The 20,185-nt window shown below is 46.7% G+C and overlaps 1 protein-coding gene across 2 annotated transcripts in view; it reads right to left on the minus strand.

The window, feature by feature from the left end:
* The window catches only part of fam172a (family with sequence similarity 172 member A), a 154,215-nt gene that overhangs the window by 73,585 nt on the left and 60,445 nt on the right, over window positions 1-20,185 (minus strand). For both annotated transcript variants that reach the window (XM_036527677.1, XM_036527679.1), the window contains exons 7-8: window positions 16,154-16,372; window positions 4,432-4,551 (exon numbers count right to left, since the gene is read on the minus strand). In XM_036527677.1, coding sequence (XP_036383570.1) covers window positions 4,432-4,551; window positions 16,154-16,372 — 339 coding nt within the window. The remainder of the gene's footprint in view (window positions 1-4,431; window positions 4,552-16,153; window positions 16,373-20,185) is intronic.

Consider the following 20,185-nt stretch of genomic DNA (forward strand, 5'->3'; position numbering starts at 1 on the left):
ATTCCCAGGTGACTGGAAAAAGATACATATTTTCTTTAACGCTTGCACTCTTGCACGCACGCATATATACATTCCGCGCACGCATTTTGGAGACCGCAGAGCTGTTCGCACCCACACATCGGCGCGTTGGGAGACAGATGCATTCTTACATAACTCCTTATATAATGCACCCCATCCTCTTCCACAAATATGCTCCTCTTTCAGGGAGAGAGCAGGAAGGTTATGCTGGGTTACGGGCGGCCCCGACGGGCATTTCCGCCTCACCCCTGGCAACTATCAGTGATGAAAAGCCGAGCAGAAGGCTGCTTTGCAGCTTCTCGGGATGAGGATTCATTTGTCTCGAGGAAAAGGAAAGAGAATTTTCAAAAAAAGAAGGAAGAAGAAGAAGAAGCCAGGGCAGAAAATGCGTCCAGCGTGCACTCTCGGCAGCTAGTTTGCCGTCTGCCGACGCTGGGTCTGCCAAAGAGATTTGGGTGGTGGTGAAATTAAATGAAAGGCTGAAGTACAGCCTCTAACCATCATCCCCATGCACCCACCACTACCACCACCACCACCACCACCCCTGCAATTCACACAGAACAGACAATGTGAGTTCTGCACGTCCCTAACTACTGTGCTTACCGCTTGCAGCATGGTGGACAGAGTGAGTGAGAGAGAGGGGAGGCAGAGAGAAAGACAGGAAGAGGGGAAGTGAGAGAGGTAAAGATAGAGTGTGAGGGGGAGAAGGGAGGGAGAGAGAGAGAGAGAGAAAGGAGAGAAAAAAGGGCAGTATTCACTCAGACATAAAGCCATCCTCCCTGCAGCAATACTCTCTCATTCAAAGGCCTTTAGCTGCTCTTTGATGTAACTATAATTAGTCTATACACTCTGTGAAGTGTTTTAAAAGAAATAAAATTGCAATGAAACAGTTCAGTGCTCCAAACACACGATACATGGTAGGAGTAGGGGAGAGGGGAGAAAAAAAAAAAAAAGAAGCGGGAGAAATTAATCTGAGCGCTTTTGATGTGCTTGATCAGAAACGTGTTTATTAACTGGAAAGGGGAGGCGTAATTAACCCAGAGACAGCTTGTTTTCTTTGGGTCTTCTTATGTGTCAAACGGTTCATCCTGCTCGGCTCTCCCCCCTCCCCTCGGACCATTTTTCCTTCAATTAGCCGGATGTTTTCTAAGGCTGAACCTGCCTAAAAAAATAGCAACTTTCTCATCGATAAAAAATGAATGAAAATGCAGCGGCTCTCAGAAATGGTCAGACATTTGGGAACGGGTGTGTGTGTGTGTGTGTGTGTGTGTGTGTGTGTGTGTGTGTGTGTGTGTGTGTGTGTGTGTGTGTGTGTGTGGGTGGCGGGGGGGGGGGGGGGGGGGATTGGTGTGGGGAGGATTTGGAGGACGGCATCATTCGGTTGTCAGTGTCGATGGAGTGAGGTGACACGTCAAGCCACTGAGGAGAACGTGGGGGGTAACGGGGGTGGGGTTGGGGATTTAGGGGTAAAAGTTTCCATCCTGGCCTGGGATAATTCCACAGCCCTGTGGCCGATTGACCTTCATGCCCCGCAGAGGTCAGGAGTCAGTTTTTGTCCAGAGATGCTGGGGTTTGGGTGGGGGCCGCGTATGCAGTGCTGTCAGGAGGGGGTGGGGGGGGGGTGGGGTGTCAGAGGGGCCATCCTCCTAAGCGTCCATCTCATGCCCTGGGCTGACACCGCAGGGACCCGGGGACCTGTGGCACGACATGACAACTATAGTAACCCAGACCTCGCTGCCACCACCCCGCACCACTCACCCTCCACCCAGAAGAGCCACAATAGGACAAGGACAATAATCTCGCACTGGTGACACTATAATCTGGAGGGATAATGGACAGGCGGCTCAGAACTTCTCAGGACTTGCTCTGAACTCAGGACTGGCTGAATGGCTGTCGGAACAAAGACGTTTTTTGATCTGTTTATTTCGATCCAGATACTGACTGCGCATTGTTTTAAAAATATAGTCATCCACATATAGTCCACATTACAGGGCCTGACTGCTGAGTTGTCCTTAAAGATGAGGCATTCTCTGTGTGATGACACCGCTTTCTCTTCAGTGTTTTTAAAAACAGAAATGAAACAACTTAAGTGTGCATTATTGGCCTTGAACTACTGCGGCATGCATTAATTATACTTACCCTGTGAATATCCCTAACTCTTTGTCATGTCCCTCCCACCTTCCTGCCATGAGACCACAGAGCACAGTGCCAAGGATCGGACCTGGCCAATGACCATAAACAGATGACCTGAACTCTGCTCTGTTATCCAGCTCTACTGCCTTCCACCATCCACTCACAGCCTTGAGTCCCAACATCCCACCCCACCATTCTGTGGCAGACTGACTGCCACTTAAGGACTCTAATTAGGGACTCTTTAATTAATGTAACATGTCTATTCAAGCATTTTTCCAGTGGTCCATCTCCATCACCTTTTGCAAGGGGTCAGGGAATAATTTCAGGTATTAACATTTTTTTTCTCTTCTTTGACTCCCTATCAAGCCCTGTACAGTACTCTGTGGCAATTTAATTAAAAAGAGCACAATATAAAAAAGTCAATTGATTGATCCGTCTCTGTATAATTTGGTGACCATAGTTTATGAGTATGTGTGCCACATTTCTGTAGCTGGTGTGTGTGTGTGTGAGTGTGCCTTTCTCTTCACTGCTTTAATGGTCAGCTTTATGAATAACACAAACATAGTTTTGAGTTTCCATCTGATGTTACATCCCTTTGCTGAAATGAAAGTGCCAAAAGGAGCTGCAATCATGGCTCTTTATGAGCATCTCTGCAAGAGTGAAAGGGACGAGGGCACTGTGCCTTCTCACAAAAGGCCAGTCTGGGCTCACATGCGGAGAGCGCTGCTGGGAAAGGCTGCCATAACCACCACAAAAACATCCAGAAGAGGCTTGCCATTGGTCATAACCACCACAAAAACATCCAGATGAGGCTTGCCATTGGTAATAATCTCTACAAAACCATCCAGAAGAGGCTTGCCATTGGTCATAATCACCACAAAAACATCCAGAAGAGGCTCGACATTGGTCATAATCTCCACAAAACCATCCAGAAGAGGCTCACCATTGGTCATTACCACCACAAAATCATTCAGGACGGACTTGTCCTTGGTCAAAATCACCAAAAATCCATCCAGGAAAGGCTTGTCATTGGTCATAATAAGATGCTTGCCATTGGTCATAACCACCCCAAAAATCATTCAGGAGAGACTTCCCATTGGTCATAATCACCTAAAAACCATTCAGAAGAGGTTCACCATTGGTCATAACCATCACAAAACCATCTAGGAGACGCTAACAACAGTCATAACCACCACCACTGAGGCTCACCTCAGTCAAAATGACCACACACCAAAACATCATCCAGGCAGAGCTCCCTACTGTGCAAACTGGGCAGCAGTGTGGTGCAGTGGTAAGGAGCAGGGCTCATAGCCCAAAGGCTCCTGGTTTCATCCCCTGCTCGGCCACTGCTGTTGTACACTTTGGCATGATTCTTCACCCATAACTGCATAAGCTGTAAGAAAGGGTAGCATGTACAAAAAAACTGTAAGTTATTTAAGTCGCTCTGGATAAGAGTGTCTGCTAAGCAACTGTATGTAAATGTAAATGTAAGTAACTAGCATACACCACAATGCCACCCAGGAGGTGCAATTCTCCTGATATGCTCAAAACCCCAATAAGAGAAAAGGGTGGGGGAGAACAAAAACAGAGTAGATATTCTTGGAATTACCAGCGGGGTGAGGCAAACCCCACTATCCCACCCCCATCCCATGCCCACCACACCCCCCTCCCCCCCTTTAAGAGAAGAAAAGAACATGCTTTAAATAAGCTGGGTTCACCTAGAGTCTAAGTGTGAATCACGACAGATCAAAGCACAAACGCCTGGCTTCTGTATCGGCTGTCACTGCCTCGAGTGCACCAAGCACCAGCTGACAGTTCAGAGCGCCCGGGCCTTGCGTAATATGCATAATATAGATAGGCCCTATAACGGCTGCAATATAGATAGCCTCCCAAACATCAAACTGAATGGAGTGTGACAAAGGGGAGTTCAGAAAATAACTTTCCCAAGGAGGGTGCAGGGGCCCTCGATTTCTCCCTGGGCCTCCCGCCTCGCCCCGCTCCGCACGGCAGCTTAATGGGACCTTATTTTGCAGATCCTGAGGAAGTGGATTGCGCCCTAGGACAGGGATGAACCGGATTGTTTACAGAAGCACTACTTTCTCAAAGAAACTAAATGTTATTTATTTTTAATCGTTCGCTCCTATTTCCCACAATATCAAAAAAGCCTGCTCTCACAGCAGTTATTAGGGTAAAGAGAGCGAGGGAGTGTTTGGAGGGGAGGACGGGGGGTGGGGAGGGGGTTTCCTTTCTTATCCTTTTCTTTTAAACAGGCAAACTCACCAGCTCCACAAACGACAAGCCGCCGTAGCTGTGCGCAACGAAGAACACGTTCTTGGCGACCGATTTCGACACGAAGTTGTCCCACACGTAGATGGCGTGTTCCTCTGGTGACCCATTCTCCTGAAGAAGAAAGAAGCACAAAAAAAGAATAACGAGCTATCAAAGGGTATCACTCACACAGTGTGGGAAAAAAAATAAAAATAAACCGGCATTACGACTATCAGCGCTCCAGAAACCAAAGAGCAGCGTGGACACGTTTACAGCAAAGCGGTTTTGCAAAATGCTGTTTATTTAATCAATGGGCCCTTGCATATTGTAAATGCTCCAAATGTGAAACTCAATAGCCCTGTGACGTAACGCTTAAATCTTAATTTGTACTACACGCCGCTGGATCGATGGAGCGCCTATAAGCCGGTGAAAGCATGATCGCCAAACATATTGTGAGGTCACAACTGGAAACAGCTGAGAAGAAAGGAATGTGGGCCTTTTAATTAATGCAGAACAGAGAGCTTCTCGCTGCGCTGTAAATAGGGAAGGACATTCATTATAACCTCGGTGACATCGATCCCTGGGTTTGATTTTTCTTCTTTTTTTTTTTTTTTTAATAAACAACTGAAATCAGCGCAAACATGCTTCTTTTCAACATCAAGAGGGTTATGGTTTTTCTTTCTTTCTTTATTAGTTAAGTATTTCCCCACGGTGATCAACGGTTATACCATGCTTCGGTAACAAGTTCCCCCCCAAACTAATCCGTACTGCAGGCTGCTCACAAAACTGTTCAAGGGGGGCTGGTAAAGGCGGCCTATAAATTCCTCCGAAACCTGTTGTTTTTAATGGACCTTTACTAATTGCAGTTGTTTGTGGCATGCTCAATCTACCTCGAACGGAGCTGATAATTGAAACGTAAATAAATAAATAACCTTTCCATCAATTGGTTAATAACCTGTTAAGCTGTCACTGCGGAAAATGAGCAAATAAAAATAAAAAAAAAAGATGGAAGGGAGAGGGGGAAAAAAAGGCTGTAGGAACAGAACAGGCCCTGTTTTGAAAGGAGATACAGCACACGGGGCGCTTAAATGTCTGGAAAGAAAAATTTACATGGAGTTTCCAGTAGTTGAACTTGAAGGAATGGCAGTTTGATAGAGGTAGCATAAAAAGTGCCCCCTGTGGCTTTTTGTGCTGTCCTGCACAGGGGATTGTGAAATATTAATAGAAACCAGGCAGCCTTACTGTTTAAAATGACTGCATGCAGAACTAACAGCACAGATGGGGTCACAGTGTAGCTCTGTGGAAAGACACCGAGTTATTTATTATTATTATTTGCAGCAGCAGTAGCAGTGGTATGAGTTTTAGTGTTAGTATTAGTATCAGTAGCAGTAGCAGCACTGGAGGTAGTAGCACTGGTGTTTCTTTTCATAACCAAGCCATAGTCACTATGAAATGACAAGTATAGAAATCACTGTTTCTGACTTACTTTTGCAAGTGCAGTAAACACATTTAAGAACAGCACCGACATCAAGATCAGGGACAAAACTACACTTTGTGGTTGATTTTGTTGATTATTTTTTCATAAGTGGTACTATTTAATGGTTAAGACACAGGCTTACACGTTGCCCTGACATTACTGAAATGAGCAGAAGGGGGCCATCCTCTTTTTTCTCCACCACTGCCTTAGAGATGACTGTCATGACTGGTGTCTGCGGGCTTGTCTGATAATGGCGACGATATCTCATTGGCATGTTCCAGGATCCTGCCTGCAGCTCTGCGTTTGTAATGCGCTGGTCCCTGAATGCTTTCCCCCAAAATGCCCACACTGATGAACGTTCATTTGAAAAACAGACCAAATAAATAAATGAACAAACAAAATAAGGCTTGATGCCAGTGGACCAGCCGAGAGCTGCAAACCACTTCAGCATTCCTATTAGCTTGTTTTTGTTTGTCAAAATTAACGAAGAAGGAGGGGTGGGGGAAAAAAAAACCTCTCTTCAGGTGTGATGCAACGGCGCGCAACTCCGTCCTCGCCGTGATCTTTTCACGGGAGGGAAGCAAGGGGTTGAGCCATCTGAAGGTCGGTGACATCAAAGTCCTTTGAAGTCTTCCCTTTTCGTTACGGTTGCCGCGGCGCTCGTCGTGACCGGGTTTTCGTAACCAGGTCGATAGCGGCTTCCCCCTGACCGATGACACCTCATTTCCCTTGCCACTCTTCTCGACCTCTGCCCGTCTCGCTTACCGCCATGTCCACTCGAACCCAGCTCGCTCTTTTATCTTAAGTTTACATGCACTGAATTCTTCACAGGCTGGCTCTGCTGGCCGACGCCCAGCTTTATTGCTTTTGAGGCTTCCGGCTGCGTGATTGGTCGACGCCTCACGGAACAGTGGAAAGACCTGATCACAGAATCCGCAAGAGACCCCATAACCCCATAGTGCACAAAAACCTATCACCACCTATCAGACACCTATCAGCTCAAAAGAATCACAGTATGTGCGCCATAGTGGTAGGGTAGGTTGCTGGTTCAATTCCCCACTGGGGAACTGCTGCTGTACCTTTGGGTACTTAAGTACCTAACCCAGAATTGCCTCAGTAAATATCCAGCTGTACAAAGGGATAACATGTAAAAACGGTAACCTACGCTAGTCACTCTGCATCAGAGCGTCTGCTAAATAACAGTGATGTAATGTAACTACAAAAAAACGTAAGGCAGATTTTAAAAAAGTTAATTTCATATCAGATAGCGTTAGAATTGCAAACGTTTCACAAGCAGCCTTTTCAAGAGGCGTTGCAGACGGGGGGGGGGTGGGGGGGGGGTGGTTGTGTGTTTGGGGGAGGGGGGTGTGAGCGGCAAGCGAGGCCTGGAGCAGGTCCTATTAGGCGGCGATTCAGCGTGGCGTGAGCGTGCTCCCAGTGTCACAGCCCACAGCAGAAGACAGCCAGGTAGCGGCCCTTATCAAGCGCGCACAGATCCCAACACCTGGCCGCCGCTCGCCCCGGCGCGTGTGATTGACTACCTGAGCTGATAGCGCGCCGAATTATCTAAACAGCATTTGCATATTTGTGTAATTATTTCCTTGGGTTAATTAGCTCCCACGAAGCAGTTCACCCTCTGAGACTGCTTCCAGTGACAGGCTCACATATTTCCTGTACGCATGCCAACTTTGACAGACTCCCCGCTGCTAACCTGTTGCCAGTGTCTTAAGAAATGACTGTCAGTCGCATTTTCAGGGGGCTGCGATATTGTGTTTTTGCGTCTTTCTCTTTTTTTTTTTTTCAATCTTGTAGCTCAAGCCGCCGCGGCGAGCACCATCTTGCTTTGAAGCCCCTCTTTCGCCACGAGGCCCTGAACGTTAGGAGGGTGAATGGAGCCGCCATCGACAAAACGAAGTGTTCCGACTCCGATACGCCCGGGAAAAAAAGAGAAAACAATGTTTGCTTATTGCCGCCGTGCCATAATCATGTTACTCTGTGCAGTTTTTTTTTTTTTTTCTCCTCCTCTGAGTCGAATGCACAATGCCAGTCCGTCATATGAGCTTTTACAGACCTGGCTGGCTACGAAATGCGCACTGCTCACAATGTAATTCCCCGCCAAATCCATTCCTGCTCTAGCGGAAAAAAAAGGGAGTGAAATGGTAGATGAGGCAGACAGCGGCGGAGTGAATGATTCTCTCACTTTCGCTCCTGCCTGACAAGCTCCCTCGTTCGGCTCGTGTCAGCGCTCCACGAGAACGCCGTCAGACACACATTCACAGGTCTGAAAGAGGGAATCTGCTGTGTATTTAATGTCATTCAAACCCGCTTCTCTTCAAACCTGCCCCAAAATAGACAGCTGGCTGCATCCCCTGCTAATTAACAGAAACACACACACGCACACACGAGTGCGCACACACACACACACACACACACACACACACACACACCTACATTTGCATGTGTGTGCAGTTTTAACATATGTATGTATATACGTCTGGATGGATGTAGCTACACAGACATGGATGTGTACATGTTTTGACGTGCCTTGCAGCACAATACTCACAGTGAATAATCATGACAGGAAGTGCATTAATATTAGTGAGGAGGGACCCAGTGGTAAGATCTGACCCCCCCAACAACGCCTGAAATTCACGTTTAGCTGTATGTGGCTGTGCTCTGGGTTGTCGGTGCTGCGCTGTTTTGAAAGGGTGCGTGAGAGTGTGCGGTCTCAAACTCGTCCCAGCACAATCCCACAATCCTTCAGGAACATGTTTTAGTTTCCAGTTCCTGTGCTCTGTTTACATGGCCTAATGAGAACCAGAGAGAAAGGAGCACCCGGAGATGGTAAGGAAAATAACTTCACGGCCAAGACAAGCGCAAAAAAGGACGCCCTACGCAGGAAACAATGAATCTAACAGGCTTCATCACATCTGACAAACAACTGCTAAGTGCCTTCCTCTCTCCGTCCTCGAGGCTTGCGGTTCAGGAGGTGTGAAGGTGGACAGTGCTATTTGGGGTGTGGCGGAGACTCTAGGGCCCTGGCCCTGTTAAGGTGGGACATCGCTGCTGTGACCTTGTGCCGGGAAACGTGCCCAAATCCCTGACATTTCAGAGCATGCGTATTTGGGAGCAAGTCGATCCCAGTACAGACCAAAAGGTCTCACGTGGTGGGGCTGAAGCATATGCACGCTCCTAGCTGCTGATCTCAGTACAGGCGGAGTACAGTGCTGACCTGCCTGTGGGACATTATGCTGTACAGGAAACCTCCTCAGGACACGCGTTACCTCCACTGTGCCCTAATCCTCTCTGCAGGTGCACACTGAACCCTAAACCACAATGCACCAGTTAAACAGCACAGAGTGGACAGGCACACTGTACACACAGAAATGTGTGCAAATGTCCTGCCCCTCCTCCCAGGTCAACCAGACCCTGGGGAAAATCGAAAACACAGCAGGCGCAACTGACGGCTCAACTACAGCTCAGCAGTATACAGTGTACATCATGTGACAGGGTCAGGTGACGCGTTTCTATGGTTGTGAGCAGTGGGCTAAGGCTTCCTAATTGGGAAGGTTTCTGACTTTGCATCATGCTGACTATGCTGCTGCCACAGGTGAGAGGATCGTTCTTGACCAGTTTAGCACCCCGGATCATACAATGCAGAAAGATAACTCTCCAACCTCACCTTCACTCAGCTGAATATTTAATATGCACCTTTCAACAGGAAACAGTAGTACTTTCCTTTTTGGCAATAGCAATATTCAACAAGCAGTGCGCTGACTAAAAATGACACTTTCTGCGTTAACACTATCCCATGACTCTAAATGTGGGCAATGTCTGAGGAAATACGGTGTGTGTTTCCACAGAAGAACACATTCAAGGTGTAGGTTATGATACTATCGTAAGTTAAGTCCCACGTACAAAAACACTAAAGGGCACCGAAGTAAATGGAACCAGTGATACAGTGTTCTGTCAGATGGCACCAAGACTGTTACACTGTGTATTTCCTGAGAGGAGAAAAGGTGTTAATGATATGATATGTGTGCATCAAATATGCATGCTGTTGTGGGCGGATAAAATTACTACCGGCTTTTACTTCCTGCTGCCTGGGCTGACACATGAACACACACACCCACTTCATACATGTAGGCGGCAACAAAAATAAAAGCAAAGAAACAGCATGAGTTTGAAATTCTTTACTCAGCGATTTTATTCGCTGACACAGGGTTCAGCTAGTTCTATTGTATGAGTTTATCAGGTTAAGGGAACAGATACTGCATTGCGAATGAGAGGAAGAGAATATTACTCTTGCATCTCGGGCAATTAACAGACGGAGATTCTGTAGACAGCCGGGGCAATGAGAAGCAGGGAAGTTTTGCTCTGTGACTGGATGACTTCACAAAGACAGCGAAAAGAGAGAGGTGAGAGATGTGTGGTGAGTGTGGAGGGAGATGGGAGGGAGGGAAAGATAGAGGAGGAAAGAAAGAGGGAGGAAGGAAGGAAAGAAAGGGAAAGAGGGAGGGAGGGGGTAGAGCAGGGAAAAAAAATCTTTAATATACTATAAAGATTATCACGTCGAGACTGTATAACACTATGACCTTGCTGGCGTCAAGCTAATCTGACAATATTTGGTAGCGCATTGTTTCAAATCAATAACTAATTAACAAAGTACAAAGGAAGTTGCTCGGGTTTTCAAGAATTCCTTGTTAAAAAATGGCTTTTGGCTGCACATGTGCAGAAAGGTCATCTTTGTGACATCTCCACCAGCTTTTCACCAGTGCCGTGACTGTCAGATTAAATTACTTTTAGCAATTAATTGACATAAGTTGAAGAGAAGACAAAAAAAAAAAAGCCTACACACACACGCGCGCACACACACATACACTCACACTCGGAGGTGCGTTTGTTACTGAGCGCAGTCATAATGACACAGTGAGCAGTGGGTTTGATATGAATTGGGAGCCGCGTTACTTGGTTGACCTGGTGGGAAGATTGGGAGCAGCCCTCTGTGTGGAAGTGCACAGGCCTGGGGGAGCTCCAAAGGAGGGGATATTGAACAGCTTCAGAGAGGAATTCCTGCTCCATCCGGGGGCATGCTGGGGTGAGGCGTCTCTCAGCTCTGCTGTGAGGCTGATGCACGCACACATGCACTGGCACACACATACATACATAAACACACACACACACACGCACGCGAACGCGCACACGCACACACACACACACACACACACACACACGCATGCGAACACGCACGTACACACACACACACACACACACACACACACGCATGCGAACACGCACGTACACACACACACACACACACACACACACATACGCACATGCTCACACACAAACGTGTAGGTATGTCTGCAAAGACGCACCAGTGCGTATTAAAACACACACAAACACATACATGATTGCACAAAAATGCACACCCCTCTATGCATTCATATACACCCTTCTGTACATGTGCACATGCACAGCCACACACATACTCGCGCACACACACTCACACACACTCTCACTCACACACACACACACACACACACACACACACGCACCTAAACTTACAGAGAGGGCAAAACAGTCACTTCGCTTCCCTGTGGATAACCTGTGTGTCAGAGGCTACGCCCTGACCTTGTCCGGTCAAAGTCAAACCATTCTGGTCCGTATAATTCAGACAGAACAGCTCTGGCTCTGACTGAATGCTGGTGGAACTCTGTGCGACTTGAGTGCATTAGCGGGGAAACTTGGCAGAATATATATCGGCTTTCCATGACATCTCTGACCGCATGGAGCATCAGTCACATGGGCGTACAGGATCCCTCCAGGAGGATGTACAAGATGGGCATTGGGAAGCAGTACATCTCAAAAACACAGGCTAGGACATGATTTCCCCCTTCCACCCCCCTCAGGGAATGGAGAAGGTAAAACAAGGTATAAATAATGTATTGTATTCCTTTTTTTAAAAAAAAAAGAAAGATATATATATATATATAGTCCATGAGGTAGACATTGCATTCAAACCACTGTTCAGCCACTGTGTCACCTTGAGAGAGTCTAGCGACCAAATTACTATGTACTGACATGATTTAGTGCTACAGTAATTTCATCATTGTTTTACATACCATCACATGACATCTCCATAAGCAAGAACTTTGAGGAATGAGCCTTCACACGTAGGCCAGCTTTGATGCTGACCAGCCAATGTACACCGCCACATTTCAATGCCATAAGCATTCTGGTTTGTGGTATGTAACAGTAAAGCCTAGAGCTGGATGAGAGCAACAGTTACTTTAATGGCATTGCGCAAGCGAAGAAAGGGAATTTATCAATGCCTTTCCCTCGCAGACAAAACAACAAGGACAAAAATTAATACAAAATACACCTGTTATGGCAAACTTCCAATTTTTTCTCTGTTTTCATCTGGCCGCAAACTGAAAACAGCGCTGGGAAAATAAAAACGCCGGAAATTACTGCGAGTAAAACAGTCAGGCAAATTCGCGCCAGCGTGGCGAGGCGCGTGACGTGTGAAGCCGCGCTGGGAGATGAATAACCGGGCGGAATAAAGGGGTACATGGGCCACAATCTGCTGCCGCCGGTGTGAAGGAGGCCCTCTTTCTGAACATTTAAAGAAAAAATGCAACAATAAGAAACGCGAAAGACGGGGAGGGTGTGGGGGAAAGGGTGAAAAAAAAAGCAAAGTATTGTGGTGGTTTACAGAAATAAGTGGCGCTAAGAGAAAAGCCCGGCCTGTCGGTTGATTGTCCTTTGCTCTTTTTTTCCACAGGCAGGACGATAATCCGTCCCAGTCAGCTTCGAGTGAAATCTTTGGGAGCTTCTTAAGCCATGAATGTGTTTTTTGTTCGCGCTATTCCTCCGCTTGGCTGACAGAAAATAGGTAACTGGATTAGTGCTAAAATTCGGAGTAAAGTGAACTCCCCAACTTCTGTATAGCAAGTGCTAAGAAACTCAGCATCACTAAACATGAAGCAATGGACTGTGATCTCTGAGAGACTAGAGATTAGCCAAGGTTGGGAGGTTAGGCACTATGAACCGCGGGCTAAAAAGTAAGATTCCTAAAAGCAGTTAAGGGCTTATTAATGTGTGTAAGGAAGCGTATTAATCAACTCAACTTTATGTGGGAGTTGCTCGCCAGGCCCCGCTCTTGTGTGTGCAGGTGGTCTGTTTCTCCTCGCAGTGTGTGCTGTGGCGAGGAGCAGGGGTGGGGAGGGAGGACGGCCTGGTCGGGGAGGGAGGGGGGAGGAGGGAGTGCACAATACCACTATAATAGATGAAAAAGTCCCAGCAAAGAGGCTTGAACTGACCCTCCCCACCAGCACCACTAGTAAAGGAGAGAAGAAATAAAGACACCCTCATCTCCACCCCTCCCCCCCCCCCCTGCAAGTTCAAAATGAACCTGCGCCTCTGGGGATTGCCTAATGAGGGACGGGACAAAATTCGGGGGACTATTATCCAAATGTATTTAGCGCTGGGAAGTGAATTAGAGGGCTCAACATTTACTTTTCCACGGCTCACTTGCGTGCTTTTCCTGTTGGTGGTAGAGATGGCAGGCATAGGCCCTTCTCAGAGTTCCACACTTGGGCTGGGGAACCTCCGGGATACAGTTCACCGATTGGGTAACCTTAACTTTGCTAAACATTTTTTTCCAAGTTTGTATCAAATGATATGATGTATTTTGTCAGATCTGTGGGGTGGGGTACATTATGTGGGTGTCCTGTGGCTCCCATTCTAGGGAAGGACAGCAGAGGTGGACCTCATGAAGATGAGAGGGGGCGGAGAAATAAAGAAAGCAATAACCCCTCCCCCCACTCCCCCTACCCCCAATGAGAGGTTAGGAGGCTCCCGGGTCAGAGAGAGCCGAGTTCCCCCGTCGCCGTGGCCACGCTGCGTTTTCCCGCCGCGGTGCACCGCACCCCCCGCTCCGCCTGCCTGCGCCGAGGCGGAACTCTGTTTGCCCGCTTATTACTAATCTGTTGACATTTGCTGTCTGCGCTCTGATATTCCGCTTGGCAGATGTTTTCAAAAACAAGAATTCTGTCTTATTACCGCGCGTACTAAAGAGATCTCCCCCTGCAGGCTTGTCTGACATCATGTTTATTGCCCGGACTAAATCACTCCGCAGAGGCCCGGTGCGTGCGAGGGAGAGGATTCCTCACCAGCCTCACCCTCGCAGAACGCAAACGGGCCCCGGAACCTACGCGCCGGGCCCACGACCTGCTAACAGGGCCCCGGGCTTCAACCCCCTCAACTCACACCTTCGATGAGAGAGAGAGCAACCGGAAATCAAACACATGTGGGGTCACATCAGCCAAACTAAGGACAAGTACAAATTTAAAAAACTGCAATACCTAATCATGAGACACCTTCCCTGGCTGAGTTCAGATGACACGATGAGAAAGAAAAAAATCCTCTGGGCTACCCAAACCATCACCTGTGATCTGTGTCTGTTCCGATGAGCTCTGGAACAAAGCAGAGATGTTTGGGGCCTTTTGCATGTTTCCCTAATGCAAAATCCACAGCCCCACCACTGCTGCTGTCGGTCTGGTGTTGCGCGGTAGCGGGCCCTGGCATGTATAATGCAGTGCATGGAAAGCTAGCAGGAGCTAATGTCAAAGTGTGAATAATATTGCATGCCCCCTGCAGAATTGGAAAACCTTGGGTAGGACCGCTCTAACGATCTCACGCTGCTAGCATTACAAAGTGCAAAAGGTTCGGGGGAGAGAGAGAGAGAGAGAGAGAGAGAGAGAGAGAGAGAGAGAGAGAGAGAGAGAGAGAGAGAAGGAGAGAGAAAGAGAGAGCGTGAGAGAGAGAGAGAGAGAGAGAGAGAGAGAGAGAAAAGGAGAGAGAGAGAAATAGCGTGGGGCAGAGCCTCCTCATTATATGATTCCGGAGCTATTCCAGCTGAAATATTTATTAAGATATTAATATCAGCTCTTCCCCTTCATCTTCTCTCAGACGATATGCTCACACAACTCCCTCTCTCCCTTTCTCTCCCTCTCTCTCACTCCCTCTCTCCTTGACACACACATGGCTGACAGTCACAGTAAGGGCCCGCAGTGACCACAGGCGGGCAGACCACCACGCTTAAATAGTTGGTAACGACATTTGGAAATACACCCCCCCACCCCACACACACTCTTATACAATACCTGCCCCAACCCCCCATCCTGGATATTGTCAGGCAGGAGATCTGTGATTTGACGAGAGGTGCCGGTGATGAAACGGCATGCAAATACGTGTCAGGCTGCAGCGTGGCAGAGTTTGCCGGTGTCACCTCCCCGAAACTTCCCCTCCGTAGGGCCCTCGCTCTCCTTCAGTTCTCCCTCGCTCGCTTTTTTTATCCAAGTTCAGGGGAAAGGGAGAAAAAAAAACTTCTCAGGTAGTTCTTTTTTTTTTTGCCTTAATGCAATCTCACCGTAGCTAGGCAACCTTTGAGATGCCTGCTACAGATTTAACTTATTAAAGAAAAAAAAAAAATTGGAAAAAAAAGTAGATGTCATCATTAGTTTACCACGAAGAGGAGGCGATCATTAAGCCGGCTTGCTTATAGGCCGGGAGAAAGCGTGAAGAATGAATTTTTAAAAGCGACTGTGACGGAAGGTGTAAATAACACAGATAATTATGCCACATTACGCTGCACGTAAAGGTACAATGGAAACTCAGGCTAAGTAGCCCACGCTGACAGCTCATTCACCGCAACGGCAGTCAGGCAGCAGTAATAACTCCTGATTGGCTGGAGTGACATTTCTCCACAAGCTGGTGTGCTGCTGCCATCCACCGTACCGGAATAATGGCAAAAACTTTCTGCTCGCAGTTTTTTTACAGAGTAACTTCCCCACTCAAATCTGATCAAGTTTGTTTCAAAACTGCTATCAGTTGCTGATATGATATGCGATATGCCACTGATTGGCCATTGTAGGGAAATACTTAAGCCAAGAGTGAGTGTGTGTGTGTGTGTGTGTTTGTGTGCGTACGTGCGTGCTTGTGTGTATGTGCCTGCTGCAGTTACATCCTCTGTTGATCACAAGATTATTACCATGGATTATGTGTCCATGATTCAGATTTTAATAACAACCCCACAGATAAGAATAACAGCAACCTGGGGAGGGACTCGGCAGCTCCGAGCAGCGAAGGAAGTGCCCTGGTACAGTAAGTACACCCCGAGCAGGCTGGAGACGGGCCAGCGTCTGCACACACAGAAACAGCACACACCCCCCCACTCACTCCTCCTCTTACCCTTATGGGGATCTGCTCCGTCTCCTTCTCCTTCTGCGGGTTGCGGTACTTCTCGTAGAAGTCCCGCTTCTTCTTGGGCTCCTTGTCGTCGCGGCGCTCCCTCTTCTCGGCGGGCTCGTCCGAGCCGTCGGGCGAGGGCTGTGGCGGGCTGGGCTTGGGCGGCTTCTCCACCTCCATGTAGTTCTCATTGGGGTTGAGCACGATGACTCCGTAGCCCTCCTTGGGGTGAGGGGAATCGATACGGCGACGGACGAGGGACGGGGAACAAAACAAACACACACACACACACACACACACACACAGAGAAGAGAAAAAAAAACAGATTAGAACGCCCGCTGTTCTCCCCCAAACACGTGTGTGGGCGAGAACGCAGCTGCCACCCAAACAAACGATTAAACAAATAAACAGCTATTTCCAGGGAGGGGCCCCCGGTGCCAAGGCCACGGCTCCCCGAGCCCCGGGACGAGAAAGGGGGACCGAGGCGCGTCCACCGGGCTACCCCGCGCCGGGGGGGAAAACGGCCGCCTCGGAGCACCGACAGAAAATTCTCTTTAGGTGAACTATTAGAGAAAGGATTAGCGCACAATGACAAGCAACCCGCGCAGTGAATTGCAGTTAGTGTTTCCAAAGGGCACATGTCAGTTACTATCAAACACAATCGATTCCCACATCAATCAGCTTTCACATACTGGAACCTGGGAGCGGGGCGGCATTGTCGGCCTTTCGCTTACTTTAATTCAACTCTTTATTTGTTTGTTTATGGTTGTTGCAGAGATATATGTAAAGATATATGTTGCTGGGCCATGTTCCATCTGGAAATGTCAGCATATGCCCCCTAACAGAAAGATGAAAACAAGCAAAATAAATATTTGTTTAAATAATGAACTAAAATGGCACTTGATTCAATCAAGTAATGACAATCATTATATTAATCGTTATACAGAAATATATATAAATATCATACATACTAACCATATGTAATAATCACACACACACACACACAGACAATATGTAGACAATATGCGGAAAGAAAAGCATTTCATGGTTAAAACCGTTTTCCGATAAAATCAACTACAGAATTTATTCACACAATCCAAAACCACTGTAGCTTTTCTCCAACTGCCAAAGTTTCACTGAACTTTCATGACATTTCAATTACATTTGTTTATTGGTGGAATCACCACGTTTATTTATCTTTAATAAACCAGGAAGGGGAGATGATCCATATCCATTTTTGGCTGGATTTCAAAAGCACTGTACCCCGTGCATAAATTTCCATCTTGACAAAAGTGTTTTTTAAAGAGTCTACTGGAAGTAATGAGACAGACTCAGTGAAATCCCTCCCAAACTCGCCAGTGGAGCCCGGATCTGAGCAGACGGCTACACCTCTCCTGCCTTTTAATAAGTGTTAAAGGCGTGGGTCCCTCCTTGAACCAGACAATTCTGCCAGGGTGATAAAAATCTGTTCTTCGCGATATGGCTTCAACAGAATTTGTGTTGACAACAGCAAAATGACACATTCACACTTCTGGAGATTATAAAATTATACTCATCTCACTTTCCTCTGTAAATGCAAAGGCAAATGTAATCCTTTCATTAAGTTTATTAAAATACACTTAAGACTTTAACACATTAAATGAAATTAAGACTGTGTAGAGTGCAGAATATGAATAAATCAAATAATTTAAAGTTTCTTACATTTATTTTGAATCAAAACTGTCTAACTGTTAATAACTATTTAACAAAAAGATTAACGCTAACATCTGACTTCACTTCAGATTCTAAAACGTAATATTAATAAAGCTTTATGTAAAATACCTCACTTGCAAGCAATGCTTGAAAATATTTTTCTCATTTTCAACGTTCCCAAAGACAAAAAGTTTTCCTCCTCTAATGAACTGAACAGTTTCTATTAACATCCATGCAGATACAGTATTTATTACAGACAATTTATATGGATACGAGCATTAAACTCAATTTTTGTGATTAAATTTACATATGATGCCTTTTACTGAACTTAATTAAAACTGGACAAATAAAGTAGACAGAAGGAAGTAATGCAGTGACTCGCTACCAGATATATTCTTCTACATTGACTAAAAAAAAATAGTTCAACACACGTTCCTGATGTTCTGTTAATGTGCCATTAACAATATCACAAAACAATAGGATAAAATAGATAATGAATAAACACAAAGCAAGATTTTCAATGCTTAATGAAACAACCTTCTTTCAAGAAAACATTCCATATACTCTTTCATTTTATCAACCGCTTGCAGTCACCAGCTGTTTGTTATTTTTGCTTTTTAAGGGGGCTAGTTGTTTGTGTTTTTTTGCCATTGGTTCGCTCTGTGAAACGGCCGAGCGCGCGCAGGCTTTTCAATTCCCAGACTCGTTCCCTCTCTGGGTCCCGCAATTCAGCGGCCCGCTCGGCCTCCCCGTCCTTTGTTGGCAGAGGCAGTGGAAAAGTTGCCGGGAATGCGGGGGCTCTCCTGCTTTGTGCCACTGCCCACTGGTGGCTGCCTGGATGAATGACTGGCAGACAGGCTCCACCCAGAGCTGAAGGAGAGTGAGGCCTGGTAAAAAAAAAAAAGGGAGGCCCCCGGGCGAACGCCACCCAACTTTACCGGGGTAAACCTCTAACGCTGCTCCGGCCGACCTGAAGCAGATTCGCACCGAGCTGGGGGTCTCATCGCCAGCGTCCGCCCCGCGCGGTCACCAGGCTGCCAGCGTCCCCCCCTGTCCCTGTCACACACCACGGCGGAGAGGGGGTCGTGGAGGTGGCGGGCTCACATTTGTCTTTCTCTCTCCCTTTTGTGTCCCCGCGTACGGTCGTGTTACGTTCGGTAAAGAGGGTGACGACAGTGAAAGCCAAAGGCCGCCCGACTGGTGTTATTTTATCCCTAAAGGTACTTCTTTACTGGGAAATAATTGAGTGCTTACTGCTGAACAATAAATGACAATTAATTATAATAAATTTGGAGATATTCAGGATGTGTACACACAAAGATGACACTGGCCCCCAATTTATCTATTTTAGTATGATGCTGCTGACCAAGTGAAATAGGCATTAAATGTAGCAACTTCAATTAGAAACATATGAATGACAAGATACAAAATACAGAGCAAATTATTATTAAATGCAACACACTGGAGAAAATGTATTATTATTATTATTATTATTATTACTATTATTAGCGGCACTGGTGACAACGATAATAATACCTGCAGCAGTAATAACAACAACAATAATAATAATAACTTAGGGACGGATGTTGTTGGTGATAAGCGCCACAGTGGCAGAAACCGATATCTGGGCTCTGGTTTCTGCCAGAGGCAGCACAAAGGTAGGGCTTTGTGTAGAGAGCAGTGCGGGCCACTCAGCCTCTCCTTCCCATGGTCCGCACAAAGCACCCTCCCGGCCCGCAGAGCAGCGGTCAGCGGTCAGAGGGGTCACCCCGGCCCCCCCAGCGGGGTGGAGAGCCCCCCGCGCCCCGCTCCGGCCACACTGTTAAGTGCTCCTTTGTCCGGCTGTCTTTATCCCGTCACACTCCCGGTTAAGACCAGCAGATTCCCTTCAGGCCAGCCAACAATGGCTACTGTTCAGGAATCTGTCCGCGGGAATTTGTCAGCTAACTATATTAATCACAAACCCGGTTTGGACTGCGGCTCTCTGGGTATCAGCTCAGTGTCAGCATTTCACTTCAAAAAAATACAGCAAACAAAGAGTGATCGTGCATCTGAATTATCTTTAAAATATCAGTGACAAATTGATTTGAAATAGCTTTGAAAATTGATTTGAAAGGTATGACTACATCTAAACAACAGCAAAACCTTACATAATCGAATTTGCTATAATTAAAAATTCTCCAAAAGCAAAAATCACAGAGTTATTGTCACATAATAATTTCTACTGGTTCATCTCTGTGTTTGTTTTTGGGGACTTATGTGATTATTTATATGCAAATATACACACATCAATTTAAAATGCTAACCGTAGGGAAACACAACGGGTCGGTGGCACTTTTCAGG

The sequence above is a fragment of the Megalops cyprinoides genome, chromosome 4 (assembly GCF_013368585.1).
Source record: "Megalops cyprinoides isolate fMegCyp1 chromosome 4, fMegCyp1.pri, whole genome shotgun sequence".
Lineage (NCBI taxonomy): Eukaryota > Metazoa > Chordata > Actinopteri > Elopiformes > Megalopidae > Megalops > Megalops cyprinoides.